Below are 18,246 nucleotides of genomic sequence, written 5' to 3'. Positions count from 1 at the left end.
GGGGCGGCGCGGAGCCGCGCGCGGAGCCCCGGCTGCAGCCCGCCGCCAGCCCTGGCCCTCCCCGCGCCCGTGAGTACCGCGGCCGCGGCCGCCGCCCCTTCCCCGCCGCGCCCGAGGGGGTCCCGGGCCCCTCTTCCCGAGCGTGCCCTGGGGTGACGCTGTTCCCGGGGAGGTGTCGGCGAAGGCGCGGGTGCTCGGCCGCGGCCCGCCTCCGGAGCAAGCATCGCCCAGCCCCGAGTTAGGTGCCGGTACTTACTTTCCGCATCAATGAATTGAGCTGAGCAGTCTCGCAGCGCCGAGGCATCGCGCAGCACCCTGGGCGTCCCGGAGCTCGGCACGGGGCAAAGTGATCCCGTTTGAGCTAAGCTCCAGGACAGCCGCTCCAGGAGCCCGGCGCTGCCTCTCGCCCCGCCTGCCTGGCTAGCCGGGACGTTATTCCCCAGGAAAGCTGAAAAAAACGGGAAGAGGCTGCCCAGAAGAAGCTGCGCCCGACCGAAGATGTTAAAGGAGGCGAAGGGGGGTTGCTTTTTGCCCACTGCGTGCCTCCATGCCTGTCTTTCCCTTGTCTTAATCCTTTAGGAAGGAGAAGCCAGGCAGCAGACCTTTCCTGGAGGGACGATGCTGTCGAGCCCTGCCCCGGGCAGAAGAAAGCCTTTGCCGCCGAGACCCGCCGGCACCGGGGATGCGCGGCCCGGGGCAGGCTGCAGGAGGGCGTGAGGAGCTGCCTCCTCCGGCGCTTCTCTGAGAGCGAAGAAGCATGGTAAAAGCTGGACCCGATCCTTGGAGCGCAGCCCCGCTGAGCAGGAGGTGGGATTACTCCGGGGTGGTTATGGAGTGCTACAACCTGGCAGCAGAACGTTAGACCGACTTGGCCCCGCTGGAAGGGGAGCCCGCTGCGGGCACCGCCGGCCTCGCACCCCTGGCCGTGGGGAGGTCACTCAGGTCCTTCTCCTCCTCTCGCCCTTTTTTCTCCTTCCAGTGAATGACAGAAGAAAGAACTGGTATTTGGCTCTTGCCAGTGTTGGGAATACTGTGCCTTTTGCCTGGGATGATTTGCCCTGATGTGCCACTTCGACGGGATGTACAAAGTGCAACTGGGACTGAGCCGGCCAACAAAGTTTGCAGAGTGATCAGCAGGGACTGTGGGATGGAGGTAGCTGGGCGTCACGCACGGTCTGACAGCACAGACCTGCTGCTCCCTTGAAAACTAACTCCTGATGGTCAAACTCTGCTGGCTCCTGTTTTTACTTCTCCCCTGACAATCTGAACTTTCAGGGAAAAAAAAACCACACACAAACCCCTGATGCAATGCAGTGTTTCTGTGTTGGTTTTGTATATAAATTTTGCTATGCAATTCCAAAACTAAAAGAGGAGGAGAGACGGCCCTGCACCCCAGAGCAAACAGAGATTCAAAGGTGAAAGGTAGGAGCCAGAATTTCTCGTTTAAATAAAACTAAATAACCTGAGCTACTTCTTACTGAAAGCATTAAAACACACCTACTGTATGTTTTTCTTTGTCTCGGAAGTGTAAAACTTAAACAGTTTGTAACAAAGCAAAGAATTGTTCTGTGACGCTGCCCAGAAACAGAGAACTGATGCATTTTGTAACAGGAATGTACCAAGGAGGAAGGATGGAGTGTTTAATCAGCAAGACATTTGGGAAACTAGAGAAAAAGCGCCTCGTGTAGTACGCTTCAGTAAATATGAGGGGCTAGTGCAATGGATGCTGGAAACACTCGATCAATACCCTATTTAAGTGGGAATATATGCAAGCATGGAAAAGTGATTGCTTTCCTGTCTGTGGGGTGTATTTGCAGAGGACAGCAGCAGAACGTTTGCAGGCGAGCTGTCTGAATTAGGCTGAATTAGGTGGTGTGGTGTGTTTCTGAAGGGATTGCTTAAAGAACCAGTCTGTAGGGTGGACTGTATTTGTGCATTTTCAGTTCCTGCTCATAGAGCTTTCAGTGTTTGGGGAGATTCATAGTGGGTGAAGTCTATCCAGGGTTGAAGGGACCGTAAGAAAGGACCTTTGGTCTGTTTGGTGATGAGTAATTAATGGACGTCTGATGTCTCTGATCTCTGCAAGTAAAGGAGCTGATGTCGTCATGAAAATCATGATATGATTTTCCCTCAGGAGGAACTATGACTTGGAACGACACCACTATGGACAGGCAAGGGTTGCTGGTGGAAAGGGACTCTTCCTTTCGGATCCTCACGGGCTGCTTTCTCTCACTGCTGATCCTCTCCACACTGCTGGGAAACACGCTGGTCTGTGCGGCTGTCATTAGGTTTCGCCACCTTAGGTCCAAGGTGACCAACTTCTTTGTCATCTCCTTGGCTGTGTCAGACCTCTTAGTGGCAGTTTTGGTCATGCCGTGGAAAGCTGTGGCTGAGATCGCAGGTTTCTGGCCTTTTGGTTCATTTTGCAACATCTGGGTGGCCTTTGATATTATGTGCTCAACAGCCTCCATCTTAAATCTGTGTGTCATTAGTGTGGACAGATATTGGGCCATCTCCAGCCCATTTAGGTATGAGAGGAAAATGACGCCCAAGGCAGCCTTCATCATGATCAGTGTGGCATGGACTTTGTCTGTGTTGATTTCCTTCATCCCTGTGCAGCTGAACTGGCACAAGGCTACAACCACAAGCTTTTTGGACCTAAATGCCAGTTTACAAGGTATAACCATGGACAACTGTGATTCTAGCCTAAACAGGATGTATGCCATCTCCTCTTCTCTAATTAGCTTCTATATACCTGTGGCCATTATGATAGTAACTTACACAAGGATATACCGGATTGCTCAGAAGCAAATACGACGCATCTCAGCTTTGGAGAGAGCAGCAGTACATGCCAAGAACTGCCAGAACACGAGCGGCAACAGAAGCAGTATGGATTGCCAGCAACCAGAGAGCAACTTCAAAATGTCCTTCAAGAGGGAAACAAAGGTTTTAAAGACTTTGTCAGTGATCATGGGGGTGTTTGTGTGCTGCTGGTTGCCATTTTTTGTATTGAACTGCATGATTCCCTTCTGCGAGCCTACCCAACCGTCCAAGGGAGCAGAAGCTTTCTGCATTAATTCCACCACCTTCGATGTTTTTGTTTGGTTTGGATGGGCTAACTCTTCCCTCAACCCCATCATTTATGCCTTCAATGCTGATTTCCGCAAGGCATTTTCGACCCTGCTAGGATGCTACAGGCTCTGCCCTATGTCCAGCAATGCTATAGAGACTGTTAGTATTAACAATAACGGAGCAGTTGTTTTTTCGAGCCAACATGAGCCCAAAGGGTCCAGCCCCAAAGAGTCTAATCTGGTTTATCTGATTCCACATGCAATTATCTGTCCGGAAGAAGAACCTCTCAAAAAGGAAGAAGAGGGTGAACTATCTAAGACCTTGGAGAAGATGTCTCCAGCATTGTCGGGTATCTTGGATTATGAGGCTGATGTTTCTCTGGAAAAGATCAATCCCATTACACAAAATGGGCAGCATAAAACCTGAACAGTAAGGTTTACCCAGCAAGATCTAATAGTGTATATTGTAATAATCTTTTAAAGAAAAAAGATATACAAGATTTTTTAGTAAGAAACTAAGCTCTAGGGAGAAATACACATTTACACCAAGCCCAGAAATAATTATCCTGGCATTCAAAGCAAATTTAACACTTAAAACAATAAACAGAAAAAGATACTGAAATTTGGCTAAGAAAGAATATTAAACCATGCTGTTCATACTGAGAAAAATATACAAATTTAGATACAGTGCAGTGAGAAAGATAATATTGCTTCACTTCCACACAGAGAAACTGATTTCTAGCTTAAAATGAGGCAAAAGATAAATGTTAAGTATTTAAAGATTAATGTTTACTAAAAGTTAAAAGATTGCTGTGTCTTGTGATAGTGGGTGTTAACAGGTCCTAATTAAAGACTGAGGGATTGTAAAGATAGGTAGATGCCTTCTTAAAATTATTTCTGACAAATAATTGAGCCTTATAATGAGGATGGTTATTTTTAAAGCTTTGGGAGGTAATATGTTGATACTGGTTTTATTTATTTATTGTTTTAAATTGATATTTTTCATATGTTATAACAGATCTAGCTTTATTTATGTTATTTAAGATGCCTAAATAATGGGATATTTTTGGAGTGTCATAACTGCATTTTGACCAGTCAACCAGTCAGCACTTTATTATAAGCTCTGATAGTCTGGAGAGCTGGTGAGGGGAATGAAGGAATGTTAAAAAGCTCAGCAAGAAATGAAGGAATCAGCAAAACTAATGCTGTGTGGAGTTCATTTGCTTGTGGGCTTTTTTTTGTTTTAAGTGGTATTTCTTTCAAAAGACAGGACCAGTGTTGACTGAATTGTGAATTCTCTTCCCTTATAGAAATAAAAGAAATTGCTGCTATTTATTTTTTAAAAAAATTTCATGTTACAAAGACTTTGCTAGAATGTCAAGTTTGTGGATCTGTAAATACCTTAAATATGACTATGACCTTAAGAAGAATCCGATTTGAGAAGAAAAGCTTCTTAGATAACAACTCTTAGTATATAATGTTTTGTATTTATGTAAGATAAACAGCTTTCTCAGACTTTTCTTATTTCAAGTCTTGGATATCTTTTCTGAACAAACACAATTGGCTATAATGGTAGTAAACACGCCAAACCTCTTTATCATCTGTATTATTGCAGTACCACCAGGATCATGCTGTCTGTCTGCTACTGTATCACAGTCAGAATAAAAAAGTGAGGTACCTAGTGCTTTACTTTGGAAACTAGGAGGACATTACATTTTAGTAATTACCATGTCAATAGTCCATTTGATAAGGAATAGTGCCTCATTACCATTTTGGATTAAGACATTTCTAAGTATGGATAGAACTGCAGCCGCCACCCCAAAAATGTCCTGTGAGCTCCCCAAAAGTTGCCAATGTTTCATTCAAAAAACTTGCTACTTTTCCATTGTCCTTCCCTGCTGCTTCCCCTTTTTAATGCCAAAAGCAATCAGTGAACGTTAGCAACAGGAACATTGGGTGTTAATATTCAGCAGCATTCAAAGAAAGCTCTTTGTTTTCTGAATGGAAGAAAATACCCTTTGGAGCAACTTTTTCATAACATAAATCAAAAAAATGTGTTGTCAGGAAAAGAGAACTGAGAGGAAAAAAAGTTTAAAGTCTAATGAACTATATACATCCTGCATCAGGTCTGTGTATTTATGTGAATGTGTGAATGTTTTCATAATTTTATTGCCTGTATGCTGCTTTCATACATATAATAAAATTATTTTGTGAACAGAAGATCAAATAAAAAAATCTACATTGCATTTATTAAACACATGCTGTTTTTTTGGCAGTTGTATTGATTGTGTTAAAAGCAAGGATGGTTCCTTATTTTCCATTTGCCCTTATTTGGGATGACACCCGTAAGGTGGATGGGAATTTTTATTAGAAGCAGGAGAAAGTCCTCTCTACGGAGAGACCTCTCAGCCCTTGCTCTAAACTAGGATTTGAAAGCAGTAAATGCACTTCGGAAACAACCACACTCTGCTTTAATGTGACTAGTTGAAATGTGTAAAGCTTGACCTACTGGTGACTCTTATTTTCTTTTTGCCTTGGTGTAATAGAATAATGAACTTGGTTTATAGCATTGCTTTTATTGTTGCTCTTTTTTCTTCTTCCCTTTTTCCCCCCAAGCTGTGTAGGACTTTTAAAAGCCCCACTGCTAGTTTCTGGGGTTTTTTTGCAACAAAACGAATCATTTCAGAAGTGAGGTGATGGTGTAGCTGAGGTACAGCAGTGTCCCTCTATTCCTGGCAGCCCTCTACTTTATTTTTGCCTCTGTCAGCAGATTAATTTTGAAATGATGAAACAAGGAAAGGTGGTCACCTCTGTCTCAAGTGTTACCAGAATGACCAATTCAGCAGCTGGAGTCTAAGCTGGTGCACGAGCTGCGGGGATGTCCAGCTCCCCCTCCTTTAGTGCTAGCTTCCCTTGGTCAGTGAATGCTGCAGGTCTGATGGCAGGTGGGGAGTCATGGCTGCCTCCAGGCTTTCTTAGCTCCTTGGATATAATTTCCTGGTATGGTGCTGATGCCTGATTTTTTTTTTCTGTACCTTTGAGGAATTATTTTAGTTCTTAGAAAGTACACAGGCCAGAAATGAAGTTCTGTGGTTGCTTACTCAAATACATGTGCCTTCAAGAGCTTTTTATTCTCAGAACTCCCAGCAGTCTGATATAATGGCAAAATGTAAAATATGATTTAAGGAGGTAATGTAAAGCGAGATGTTGGGTTTGTATTAGTTTGTATGGGAGTGATTTGTATTCTGAAAAAAAAGGTTGCTGTGGTGTGACCAGGAGCCATCCCAGGACCTCCCTCCTTGCAGGTGGACCCGAGTTTCAGAGGGACTCCGTGGAGGTTGTTCGGGAAATGCTACCAGCGATTGCTGCTGGGTGCTTCCCTTCAGTGTGACAGGCTCCATGCTAAAAGCAGGGCGGGAGAGACAGTTTTCTGAGTTTATTTTATTGTTTTCTCTCTATTTCTGTTTAAATTAATTTTTGCTTCTGCCTGTATGTTTTAGAATACCATGAATTTGTCTTGATCAACATTTACTGATGTACCACATTTACCCCTTCATTTTCCAGCCTTCCCAGCTTGTGTTTTTTTATCTGCCCTCCCTTCCTTTCCTCCCACTGCAGCCAGAGCCATCTTGTCACCCTGTTCGGCTTTATTGGCCCCTATAATCCTTTGCTTCAGAGAAAGTCCAATTTAAAATCCTACCCTTCAACACAGCCAGGAGTCCCCTTCCCACAGCCTGCACCCAGAAATGCCTCTCTTACCTGTTGCAGAGCCTGCAGACCAGTGTTAGGGATGACTAGAAGGGACAAAAGCATGTACCTACTAACTGCTGTTCTATTTATATGCTGAATTAATTGCTCAGAGCTGTATTACCTGTTCTGTGCCTGCTCCCCAGCTGCTTGAAACCAGTGGTCTGCTGACACTACTGGTCACACCAATGTCAAGCTGCACCCCAGGGACTGGAGACATGCCAGAGCCGTGCCAGGCTCTCATGGAGCCAACAGCAGGGAGTTAACTGGTGAGGTTCGGCCGTAGTAACCCTGCGAGCAGCCTGTGAGGAGTGCTTACTGCTCTGTGCTAGCAGGCAGCAGCAGCCTCTCTGCTGTTCTGGAGGATGAGAGCAGCAGCAGTTCATTTGCAATAACGTCATCTTTTTGATAACAGCCACTTTGCTGAAACTCTTCCCCAGGAACAGTTTTCTCACCATGTGTTGCCATATGTGGCCAGGCAGAGGCAGAGCACAGAGTAGCAGTGAGGTGCCAGGACACCACGATGTCACTGCTCCCATCAGGACAGCCGCCTCGTCCGCCCTGTGGGCATCAGGTACTTTTCTCCCTGCCTGGCTCCCCCACAAGCAGTATTTTCTGCTGCAGAGTGAGCCTTACTGTGTGCCTTTTCAATGCACCCGCAAATAACCTATGTAACCTTTTTCTTGGCATTGCATCCTTGTGACGGAGGGTATTTTTCTATTTGTGGATGGAAGAGGTTAATAATTCACCTGATGGCTTTGATGAAGGAGCTGTTTGCAACGAATGAACCATAATCACTAGATTAAATCTGAATACAATTCTCCCTCCCCTTGGCAAGCATTTTATGCTGATTTTGGCTTCTAACTTAACAAAGTGTACAAAACATAGAGGATGAAAGAGGAAATGCCTTTGCTGAGGTACAGTTTTAATAACACAATTATTGGGAGCCAGTCCTGGATTTTTTCAAACCAATAGTTTTTGGAGCACCCAAATCTGATCAAAATCTCTAAAACCTGCTTTGATTAGTATCTTGAGGGACAGATTATTCCAGTAAATATTTAGGGTTTTGACATAAGGATAGCAGTATATGTTCCTAGCGATACTGCTTATGTGGCCGCACAATGAATATAACTTAAAAAAACCCTATGGTATCTTTTCTTAACTACTAAAAGATTGAAACACATAGTGTAAAATGTTCTTGCACTGTTCTGTTGCAGTAGAGGTGGGCTGAACCGAGCATTGGGCTCTCACCATGAGCCTCAGATCTGGTCGGCGTTGATCCCCTCTGTGCAAGGGAGTCTGGGTTGTCTGGCCACTTCCAGCCCTGCGGGCGGCTGCTGCGTTTGCAGGGTAGTAATCCTTCTCCACCCCAGATCTCGAAGTCAGGGATGCACTTGTGAACACCAGCCTTCCCGGGTGTATCTGCAGAGCCCCGTGCTGCTGACCCTGCTGCCCTCCCCAGCTGGACACAGCTCTTTCCAAAGTACCACTGGAAGCGTGTTTCTACAAATGTAGTTTTGAGGCTGAACATGTAAATCCAGTATATGATGGCTATTTTAATGTTGGTTGTCTCTACAGTCATTGTCAGAATGAAATGGCAATTTTCTGCCATGCCTGTTTTTATTGTATTTCTAGGAAAAAACTCTGGGCAATGATACAGGAGAAGGCTGCTAGCCCTGCTGTGCTGATGGCCATGTCTTTTCTATTTTGATTGCATCTCCCTTTCAGTCCTGCTACACTGTTCCTCTCCCTTTCCAGAAGAGACATTCATGTTGGTTCTTTCATGAAGGAGTTTCCTCAGTGGCCACGAGGGCAGTGGGGATGGATGGTGCTGGCAGTACCAGTTATGCAGAGCAGCAACAACAGACCTGGGCTCCAGGTTGCACACTGAAATAATGTGATTGGTGTCAATGGCATTGCTTTAGTTTCTGTCCCTCTGGATGGGGTTGGTTTCACCCAGGAAGGCAACGTAGGGATTGAAGGGATACCCTGGGCCTCATTCATCATCATCCTGTGGACCTGGTGAGACAGATGGTTTGGTGTAAAAGAGCTGTAAAAAAGCAAGTGGCAAAGGGGCTCCAGGGCTGGCTGCGGGGGAGCAGCACTGGGGATGGTGGCACTGGAGAAACCCTGTGCTGCAGCTTCCCCACTGCGATCCCCGGCAGCCAGAGGAGACAGATGAAGGAAGAGCTCAGGTCCAGCCCTGCCCCAGCCAGATTCAAGACCCAAAACACCTCCAGATTCCTGCATTACCACAGGGCCAGCTCTGCAGGGAACGCAGCTTTCGCTTTGGGGCCAGCCTGGGTACAGCCTGTTTTGCCCAATGCCAGCTCAGTCCAGCCTAAGAGCACTTGGTATTGCTGAGGGATGGTCAGCAGAGGAGCAGGCTGGCTTCGGGCTGTGAGTTGACTCGAAAAGAAATGAAATTTGTAATGATATATGTGGTAGGGGATTTGTATGGATAACTTACACTTTGCTCCAAATAACTCATACATTTGGTTGTCTCGCATCTCCTATATTTTTGTTTTGTCAGAGGCTCCCCTTTCAATCAGTTGGATGTTTTCCCTGTTTGAATAGTTGCCACCCAACAGATCTCTTTGTGGGATATTGCAAATAACAACAACAACAACAACAAAAACCCAGAAAAAGTGTTGTTTGACTATATCATTAGAGGATGTTCTTACATTTTCAAAATTAATTTCTCCATTTTTGATTTACTTAACTTTTCAGCTTGCAGTGTTAGGTGTTTTAAAACTCAGATCAGACCTCTGGTTTGAAAATATTGACAAAAAGTTCAATATTAAAAATAAAATGAAATAGTTTAATATGACTTTTATTAAACAATTAGATTGTTCAAAACTTTTTCCTGCTCCCATTGCTTGATTTTCAGATCATTAAATGCCTCTTCATTTCATTTTCCTAAGACAAGGAAAAGTTTTGAAATCGTGAAAGAAGACACAGAAGGAGAGAAATATTTGCTTCCCAGATTCTGCTTCCACTGATGTGAGAAGTCAAACGTTTCACTGAACTAGACTACCATTGCAAAGTTTCTCGTAATTTCAGAGAGAGAAAATTGCGGATTCAGACACCCAGACATTTTCCTCAGCTTTTTTTTTTAAATTTTCTTTCTTAGTTAGGAAAGGAGTTTCTGATGGTACCGCTTTTTCTAATCACTTGCATGCCACCCTGTATCAGTACCAGTAATTTTGCTTTCATACGGACATACATATACATATACAACATACATTGTTCTTAATTAGTATATTCATGGATCTTGTGGAAGTGATGGGAGGTGAACTTAATATATTTCTTTGCTGCGGAAGATGAACCAGGCCTGTATTGCCTGCATTAAAAGGACAAACCTGTCAGGACTGATAGATCTTTAACGCCAGCAACCCTTTGCGTGTGACCTTGGGCTCTGGAGCACATTTCACCAGCAGTGCACTGGAAATGGGCTGAGACTGGCAGGGGCTGTGCCGCAGCCAGCAGTTTGGGAAGTGCAGTTAATTAGAGCTGGTTGTGCTCTGCCTGCTTGGGAGTGCACCCGTGCCCAAGAGATGAAACATTCAGAAAATTGTAAAAACATATGCTTTGAAATTGTTCAGTAAAAGGTGTTTGAAATAATAATAATAGAAAGACCTAAGGATGCTGTTATGTACTTTTAAACTTTCTACAATTCTAAGGCTTTTGTAACTACTTCCATAATGATTTCAAAGTTGTAAATTGTACCATCCAATTTCATTCTCTTTGCTCTTCTGTGGTTATATTAGACTTTGATACCAATTTGTGTTCTCAGCTGAACAGACTCTGCTCCAGCAGCTCCTCCAGCCTGCTGATGCCTGCCGAAACCCTGGATCCCACCAGGTACATTGGGACGTGGGACAACAGTGAAAGGACCCCGCTGCCCCCCCCCACCCCGAAACAGCTGCTTTTGAACATTGGGAAGTTATTTTTGAGCAAAAAATTAACTTTTCAAGTTGATATCTATTTTGTAGGTCCTAAAACTAATCAATTTTCATATTTTTTCCTGATTTATTTTCAGTATAATTCAGTTTGAATTCATTTTCTCAAAAGCAACACTTAATGGCATAAAGAACACCAATATTTTCTAAGTGAGGAGGATTATAACATTATAGTAGTTAACATTTCAGAAACATTTTAATTAAATATAATTACAATCCTTATAGAGTAGAACATTTTCAGTGCATTTTGTTCACTAATAACATTCTTCAAAGTAAGAGAACAATTTCTGATGAGAATGGTTTAATGCAGAAACTTCCAGTCATATTTCTTTCTTGCTTGAGAGGATAAAATAGCGATAGGTGGCTTTGTGATAACACGTAGCACTAGTAAAAATATTTCCCAGCAGTTACATTTAGACATTTAGTAATTCCACTTGTACTACTCAGTGTGTAGTATTGATTATATTTAAAAATAAATAATTATCTAAAGGTAACTTCCATCATAATAAGTGCCATTAACTGGCTTTTTGCTGGGAGTCCCAACAAAGCTCCCGAGGATGGAGCCCTGGCTAGGACTAAGAGGGACTTTTGCCCCTCTAAGTGGCATTTTCATACCCAGGCTACAACACACGAATTCCTGTCCTCTGTGTCCGTCTTGCCACCTTTCAGCAGAAGCAAATTTCTTCTTCCCCCTTCCCCATCTTTTATGCACGTTTTCTCCCTTCTGCCTCTTTTTTCCCTTACTTGTTGGGATACAGTAACTTGTAGGAATGTGATTTAAACTGATACAGTGAACAGTTTTTTACTATAACAGCACAAGATCCCATCTCTAACTAAGCCAGCTCCAGTGTAAAGACTGCCATGGTCTAAGCTTGACTCTGATCCTTTTCATGTCCCCTGCCCACGCACACATGCATGGATGCAGCATCCCAGGGACCTTGTTTGTTGGTACCTTGCCTCTCACAGCCCCGAGGTGAACGGTGCACATTTTGAAGTGGGGTGGGGAGAGCCCCAGCCAGTGTATCGATTGAGACATTCTCAAGAAAAGGCTAAAAAATCGATGAGCTCGTACACTTTTGGCAGTGACAGTATACTTAACCCCTGAAATAGCTCTCCTCCGGTACCACCAAGCATCTGCCCTTCCCAGCTCAAGAAACGTTTTCAGGGATTGATTTTATTTTGCAGTATTTACTCAGCGCTAATGCACAAACACCCATATCTCCTATATGTAATTTAAGTAAAGACCCAGCTGCATGATAAAAGCAAATAGAATATCAAGTATAGTTATCAATCCTGACACCCAGGAAAAAACCCCATCAGCGAAGGGCTGGATTCCCACCCCCTTGACATGGATGTAAACCAGGGCAATCACACTGAAACTGTGCTGACCTGACGTGGCGTGAGCAAGGAGTCTGGGTCTCACCCAGCGACAGTTCTGTGGTCCGGTCTGCAGTACGCATGTATTTCCACTCTGAAAACAACACAATAAAAGAAACACTTTACATGCCACAGGCTGCAATCAATGGAGCGTTCAATATTCCAGTCACTTTCTTTTTCAAAATGACTGGTGATTCCTTTCCACCCCCATTTGCTGGCTGTGCTCAAAAATTAAATGTAGGAAAGAGTTACCAGTAAAAGCCTCTGGGGTTTATACTGCAGCCAAACTGTTGCAGAGAGGGATGTGTGGGGTCAGATGGCTGAGGAGGAAATGCACTTTTTTTTTTTTTTTAAATGGAAGGGCTTCTGTGGTTTGTTTTGTTTTATTTTATTTTGTTTTATATTACAACTTTCCCTTGCTCGCAGCTGACAGAAGATCATTCCTCAATGTTACTTTCCTGTGTTCTTTATGTAATCTTTCAAAACTATGAGCACCTGTAGATAACGAAGGCACCAACTCACTTGCTAAGGTCTGCCCCAGGTGGTCCAGAAACAGTGTCCCAGGAATGCTGCAGACACACCTGGAGACACGGGGCTGAGGAGGGTAATGCTAGGAAGAAGGACTTCCCTTTCTGAGAAGCTGTTTCTGGCCTCTGAAGTGCAGATGTCCCTTCCCTGGGCTGAATGTCTCATTTACTGTGAAGGACTTCCTTATTTTGAGTGTGTAGTTGGGTTTTCCGCCACCTCACTCATCTGACTGGAACTGGGAAATTTGGCGTTGTCTTGCAATGTTGCTTCTTTTATAATAGCAGCAAGTAGATGTTTAGTTGTGTCCTTAACTTGAGTGTGCTACTGTAACAAGTAATGACTGTAATTGTTTCAACAATTAACTTAATCAAAATGCCCCTTATATTTTCATTTCTTAAAGAAAGTAAAAGAATGGCATGTAATGCTGCAGAGTAGTTCCTCAGTCTTGAAGTTACTTCTCAGGCACATGTGAGCTACAGTTTGCAATGATGCACAGTCACAGCATCGGTTGTCGCTTGTATGTACAGTGCATTGGAAAATTGTACAAGAAAAATAAGCAAACTAATAGACCTCATGTTATGCAGTTCTACTCACTACAGACAGATCTGTGCACAGTGCTAAGACATACTTAATTATTATGATATCTGTGATTTTTATTCAAGCCAGCATCCTGTGACGAAGGTACGTTCTTTTACTGGGGATGTCGGGGGGACACAGTTACCATGTGTTACAGCAGATGCAGGGTGTAATGCCATTTTATACTTTAATTCCAGCTTGTTCCAATCTATCACATCTGTCTCAGTGGGAAGCTGGGACGGGAGGAACACGCACAAGGAGGTTTTAGTGCTGCTTTCTTGTCATTATTGTTTGTCATTCTTGCAGGAGCTGTTGCTCCTGTTATTACAGCAACCCTGGGCACGTGGGTTTGGGGGACACTTCTGTAAGGTTTGCTACGAGGATATCGTTGTAATGCTACCTGATTTGTCTTTATTACAGCTGTTACATTGTACCCTGTGCTGGCATCCCAGATGACTTCTTCCTCTGTTCCGTTCTGAAATCAGACTCTCCTGTAAAAGAACATGCTTCTCCTATGACAGACCCTCAACAAGCAATTTCTGGGGGCAGGGTCAGCTAATTCTGAATGCTCCATTTTGAGTAGATGGAGACATTCCCACCCACACAGCCGGTACGTGATGACTGACAGTGTGGGTACTACCAAAGCAACCACTCTGTGGTTGTGTGGTGCCTCCCATCTGTGGAGCTCAGGGGGCAGCTTTCCATCATTGGCAAGAAATCATTGCTGTGACCACTGCTGCTGACACTAATGGGACTGCCCGGGTGAGCAAGTGCTTCTCTGGTGGGCAGAGACAGCCTGGGCTGGCCAGGGGTGGTTTTGCTTTAGAAAAACATGGCAATTTCAGGAGACAAATGTTACTGATCCAATCCCACAGACACACTGCAACTTGACATGGAGCCCACAGGGTGCTCAGCAAGTGCTGCCTAAGCACGGTGCCTTCTGTGCGGCTGTGAAGGGGGCACTCACAGCCCCAGCTTCCCAAAGGCTTCCCAAATTTGCCTCCCTGTGTTATCTCCCTGCCTGCAGCTCAGGAGCTACAGCAGGAGCCAATGATGGAATTTCAGTGGAAACCTTGATTTTATTCATTCTGCAGCCAAAATTAGGCCACCAATGCTGCCAAGAGGCATGCTTTTTTGGTCTGATACACAGAGAATGCATTTTTAATGCTATAAGTGCTGTTCTCTACCATTGGACTCCCCTGTGATGCATAACTGCAGTCAGAGCCTTGCAGTAAAACAACATTTGCTTCCAAGGAGGATAGAGAAAATACAGCAAAAAATATTTTTTCGTTAAACCAGAAAGATATTACTTTTAACTGGCCAGTCTCTGACCTTTCTCAGATCTCTGCTGCCAAGTAGTAATTCTGCCTTGTGAGGCTAGAACTGGAGAAAACAATTTTCTAATCAAAACCAATGTTTATCACTGTAGGAAAAGCTGTGTGTCTAGACATGGACATCAACCTTCAGCTAAAGTTGGGAAACATTTAGTGTAAGATTTTTTTTCTTTCATCCTGGTCCTGCCGTGGACTGCTCCCTAACTGTAGAAAAGATTTGGTATTAAATGTGCAGGCTTCCTGAATCTGAATTCTGAGATGGGCAGAAAAGGTTTAATATTTAAAACTAGCCCCCAAAAATCCCAGACATCCTCCCCACCAATGCAGAACTTGCTGTGAGGTGGAAAGAAACATATATGACTCTCGAACATCTGTGATTCCTTTCAGTCATCCCTATGAAGACTAAGATAATAATAAAAAAATTTGGGAAAGAGGATTAAAGATTATTTTGCTGCATGAGTATCCACTGTATCCTAGAAGGGAGAGAAATTTTTGCCTTGGGTTACCCCACAAAACAAACCTTTCTGGGGCATGGACAGTTGCCAACTCTTATGCAGAGTTATTAGGAAGCATGTGGAGGGAGCTGGGAACTGGGATCAAAGGTATTGGGGTGCTTGCATTAAAAAGGAAAGCAAAAACTTGGTTGTGATTTTTAGGTCCTTGTTCCCAGCTTTTCACACAGCCTGCTGCTTCTCTCTTGGTTTGGGTTGCAGTTTCTCACCAAGTCACCCTGGTGAGAAAGGTTTCCCATCCCAGCTGATTGCAAAAGCTACCTGGTCAACACCTAGAAAGAAGTGTCATTGCAAGGAATTAATGAGTCAACTGAAATATAGTCACATAAAATTGTGCTGTTTACTAGAAAACAATGAGTTAAGCAAAATCTAAGCAATAAAATGTTCATGAAAGAATTTTGCTCTTTCTGTGTGCCTGTTGTTCTCCCAGCCACATGCAGCAGGAGGGAGCTGGATCCGGCTGTGCTACTGTCGCAACAAAGCACACTAAAGATGTTCCCTCACTCCTGTCTCATGGGACAGGTTGGGAGCAGCTCTGCCGTGGGATCTGTGTGGAGTGCATCTGGTTAACTTGACTATCTGTATCTGTGTCATTTGGAAGAAGATTAGAAACAACGCTCAGGCAATCCCCACTCTGCCTGGGAGCACTTTCTAATCAGCAAGTTTAGGGAAAGAGACAGTGCCAGATGAGCAGCTCCTTAATTTCTGATGCATCCTAAAGCATGCAGAAAATGGGGTGCATGCTCACGAGAAACTGTCAAACCAGTCCCTTTCTGGAATAACATGAAAGGTGTTTTCGGAAGAGAACTGCAGATGTATGAATCCTCTTGAGCGTTGAGGATTTTCTATTTCAGATCTTCACAATCTGAGTTTAATGTTTTTTTTTCCATGTGGGGGCATGGTTACATATCTGCATGTATTTGAGACAGAAGGCCCTGTCTTAGAGCAATTGCATGCTTGAAATTCTCCCATCAAGCAAAATGCAATTGGTTTCTTCCCTTTTCCTGCTTAGCAGAAGAAATGTTCCCTCCCATGGGGATGCATTAGCAGGGAAGAGACTGGACACACAGGAGAGAAATGTTGGAGTCATTCAGGGACAAATGTTGATCTATTACATCTGAATAAATCCACAGTAATGTTGTTTATTCCCTGGGATTTGCATTAGATTTATCCTGGCATATATGAGATCGCAAAGTTCTGCGTGCACAGTTCCCCCGCTGATTAGCACAAAGCGATTCTGGTGAAATTCCAGACTACCTTAAGACTCTGATGTTTTCCTTAGAAGACCTTTTTTTTAGTCGCTTCTGTCTTTGCTGAACCTCAGCCGTTTGGATAGAGATTTTTCTATGCTGGATATGTGCCTTAGGCAAATCTACAAACTTCTAAAGTGTCAGTCACAACAGTGAAGTCAATTCAGCATAAGAGAACAGGAGAAGAAGAAAGTTGCCTTTCCTGCATGAAAATTTTTGGCTGCTATGAGGAAAAGCTCAAAGGTTGCTGTGCTTTGGAGCGAGTGCAGACAGTTCTGCATTTGGCTGGTGCTGGTGGTGCCTTCTGTTGGATTTTGCTATTCCAGCAGGGAAAAATACACCCAAACATCAGCACATTAGGGTTTTCTGGAACCACCTCACTTTGCATGTGCTCAGGAATGTGTTCAGCAGCTCTGACGAATGCATCCCCACTAAGCGTGCTCCTTTTCCGTCCACTTGAACTGGAATCGGGTTCACGTCCACTGAGCTTTTGAGTGTGACCTAAGAGAAGGTCTTCAGAAGCAGAGGAGGATTTTCCCTGCCTTGGCTATGGTAGTACCGCATGTGAGAGGAGAGGCAGTCTCCATCCCATGCCTTCAAAAACCCATTTCAGTGCTCCCAGGGAGGTCTGCACATGCCTACCTGAGGCAAGAACTGCTGTTCTTGCAGCAGAATCACCTTATTGCACAAGTAGATTAACAGAAAGGAGCTAAGGTATTTTTCAGTTATTATTAGAAAAGGTGGAAGAACGGGGCTGAGAAGGTTTCCTGCCCAGAGAAGGCTGTCCAGCTAGACAAGGGATGTCTTAGTGAATGGTACAGAGAAGTTACAGGCAAATGGGGAACAATGCTGAGGATGGGACCTGGGAACCCAGGGTCCTCCACTCCCAGCCCCACTGCATTGGTGTAAAACTGGCTTTTCCCCTCCAATATTAAGGATTTATCATTAAACAATAACAAAAAGAAAGAGGTTTCATATGCATTTTTTTTTCTTTAATAAAAGGATATGCCAGAGTGTCAGAAAGGGAAGATACTGCTAATTGCTTGCTTCCATGTGTGTGTTTAATTGACAGTTGTGTGCCCAGGGTGATCCCGCCATTGCCATCCAGGAAATGAAACCAGCAGAAGTCTTTCCTATTAAAGCTGACACAGCTTGAGGGAACTTAAACAACAAAACTAAAAAGGAAAATGAACAGCTGGAGCTTCTATTCACATTGAGGCAAAAGATGGGGAAGAGGTATGAGGGATTTGGTGAATCTGAAAAAAAGTAGTAGTGTCCCACTCATAACACGCTGCTGGCAGCAAAGATCAGTGCTGGTGAGTTGCTGGTCCCAACCGTGATGCCTAAACCTAACCTCAGAAGGCTTCCTTGGGCAGAAGCTTGGCGGGAAGGAGTCCTCACAAGGCTGTCTGCATTGCTGGAATTCACACCAATTTTGCCTCATACTAATAACATATCCAACACGTGTTCCCAGCATACCATGCAGAGAGTTTCGGTGGTCTGGCATCAGGCATCATATATGACTGCTTTGAAGCAGGAATTGCTTGCAGCAGCTTTGCAGGATTGTGTTTTCTTGCAAAACGTTGTACATTTAAAATAATCTATGATATTAAAATAAAAAATCTCCTCTGTATGTTACTAGTCTCTCTGAACAGGAGTTTTTATGAGAAAGTCTGTACAAAGTGGTCTGAAATAAAAGCAAGCTGCATTTGGCTCTGTGTTCCAATCAGATGTGGCCTTTTTTAAGTATTAAAATGAGTGTGGAGAGGGGGAAGAATTGTTTAAATTATTTTTTATGCCATTAGGCATCATAGTTACATTTTTTTTCTTAGCTGACTGAAAAAAACCACTTAAGTGACCCTGTTTTCCTAAAGTTCCCATCAACTTTC

The 18,246-nt window shown here is 43.9% G+C and overlaps 1 protein-coding gene across 2 annotated transcripts; it reads left to right on the top strand.

Annotated features, from left to right (window-relative positions):
• Positions 1 to 14: 14 nt before the first annotated feature.
• On the top strand, positions 15 to 16,037 carry DRD1 (dopamine receptor D1). Of its 2 annotated transcripts, XR_012662126.1 has the most exons (3): positions 15 to 1,422; positions 10,615 to 10,682; positions 13,682 to 16,037. XR_012662126.1 is itself a non-coding variant. In XM_075102456.1 (2 exons), exon 2 carries the CDS (start codon positions 2,143 to 2,145, stop codon positions 3,496 to 3,498), a length of 1,356 nt encoding a protein of 451 aa, XP_074958557.1. In that variant the 5' UTR covers positions 15 to 1,422; positions 2,135 to 2,142; the 3' UTR covers positions 3,499 to 5,323. The 2 variants fall into 2 exon arrangements, 1 of the variants encoding a protein (XP_074958557.1); XM_075102456.1 differs by lacking the exons at positions 10,615 to 10,682; positions 13,682 to 16,037 and adding an exon at positions 2,135 to 5,323.
• The last annotated feature ends 2,209 nt before the right edge of the window (positions 16,038 to 18,246 follow it).

The sequence above is a fragment of the Phalacrocorax aristotelis genome, chromosome 8 (genome assembly GCF_949628215.1).
Source record: "Phalacrocorax aristotelis chromosome 8, bGulAri2.1, whole genome shotgun sequence".
NCBI classification, from domain to species: Eukaryota; Metazoa; Chordata; class Aves; order Suliformes; family Phalacrocoracidae; genus Phalacrocorax; species Phalacrocorax aristotelis.
The sequence above is the reverse complement of the archived record's forward strand: the minus strand, read 5'-3'. Positions and strand labels throughout refer to the sequence as shown.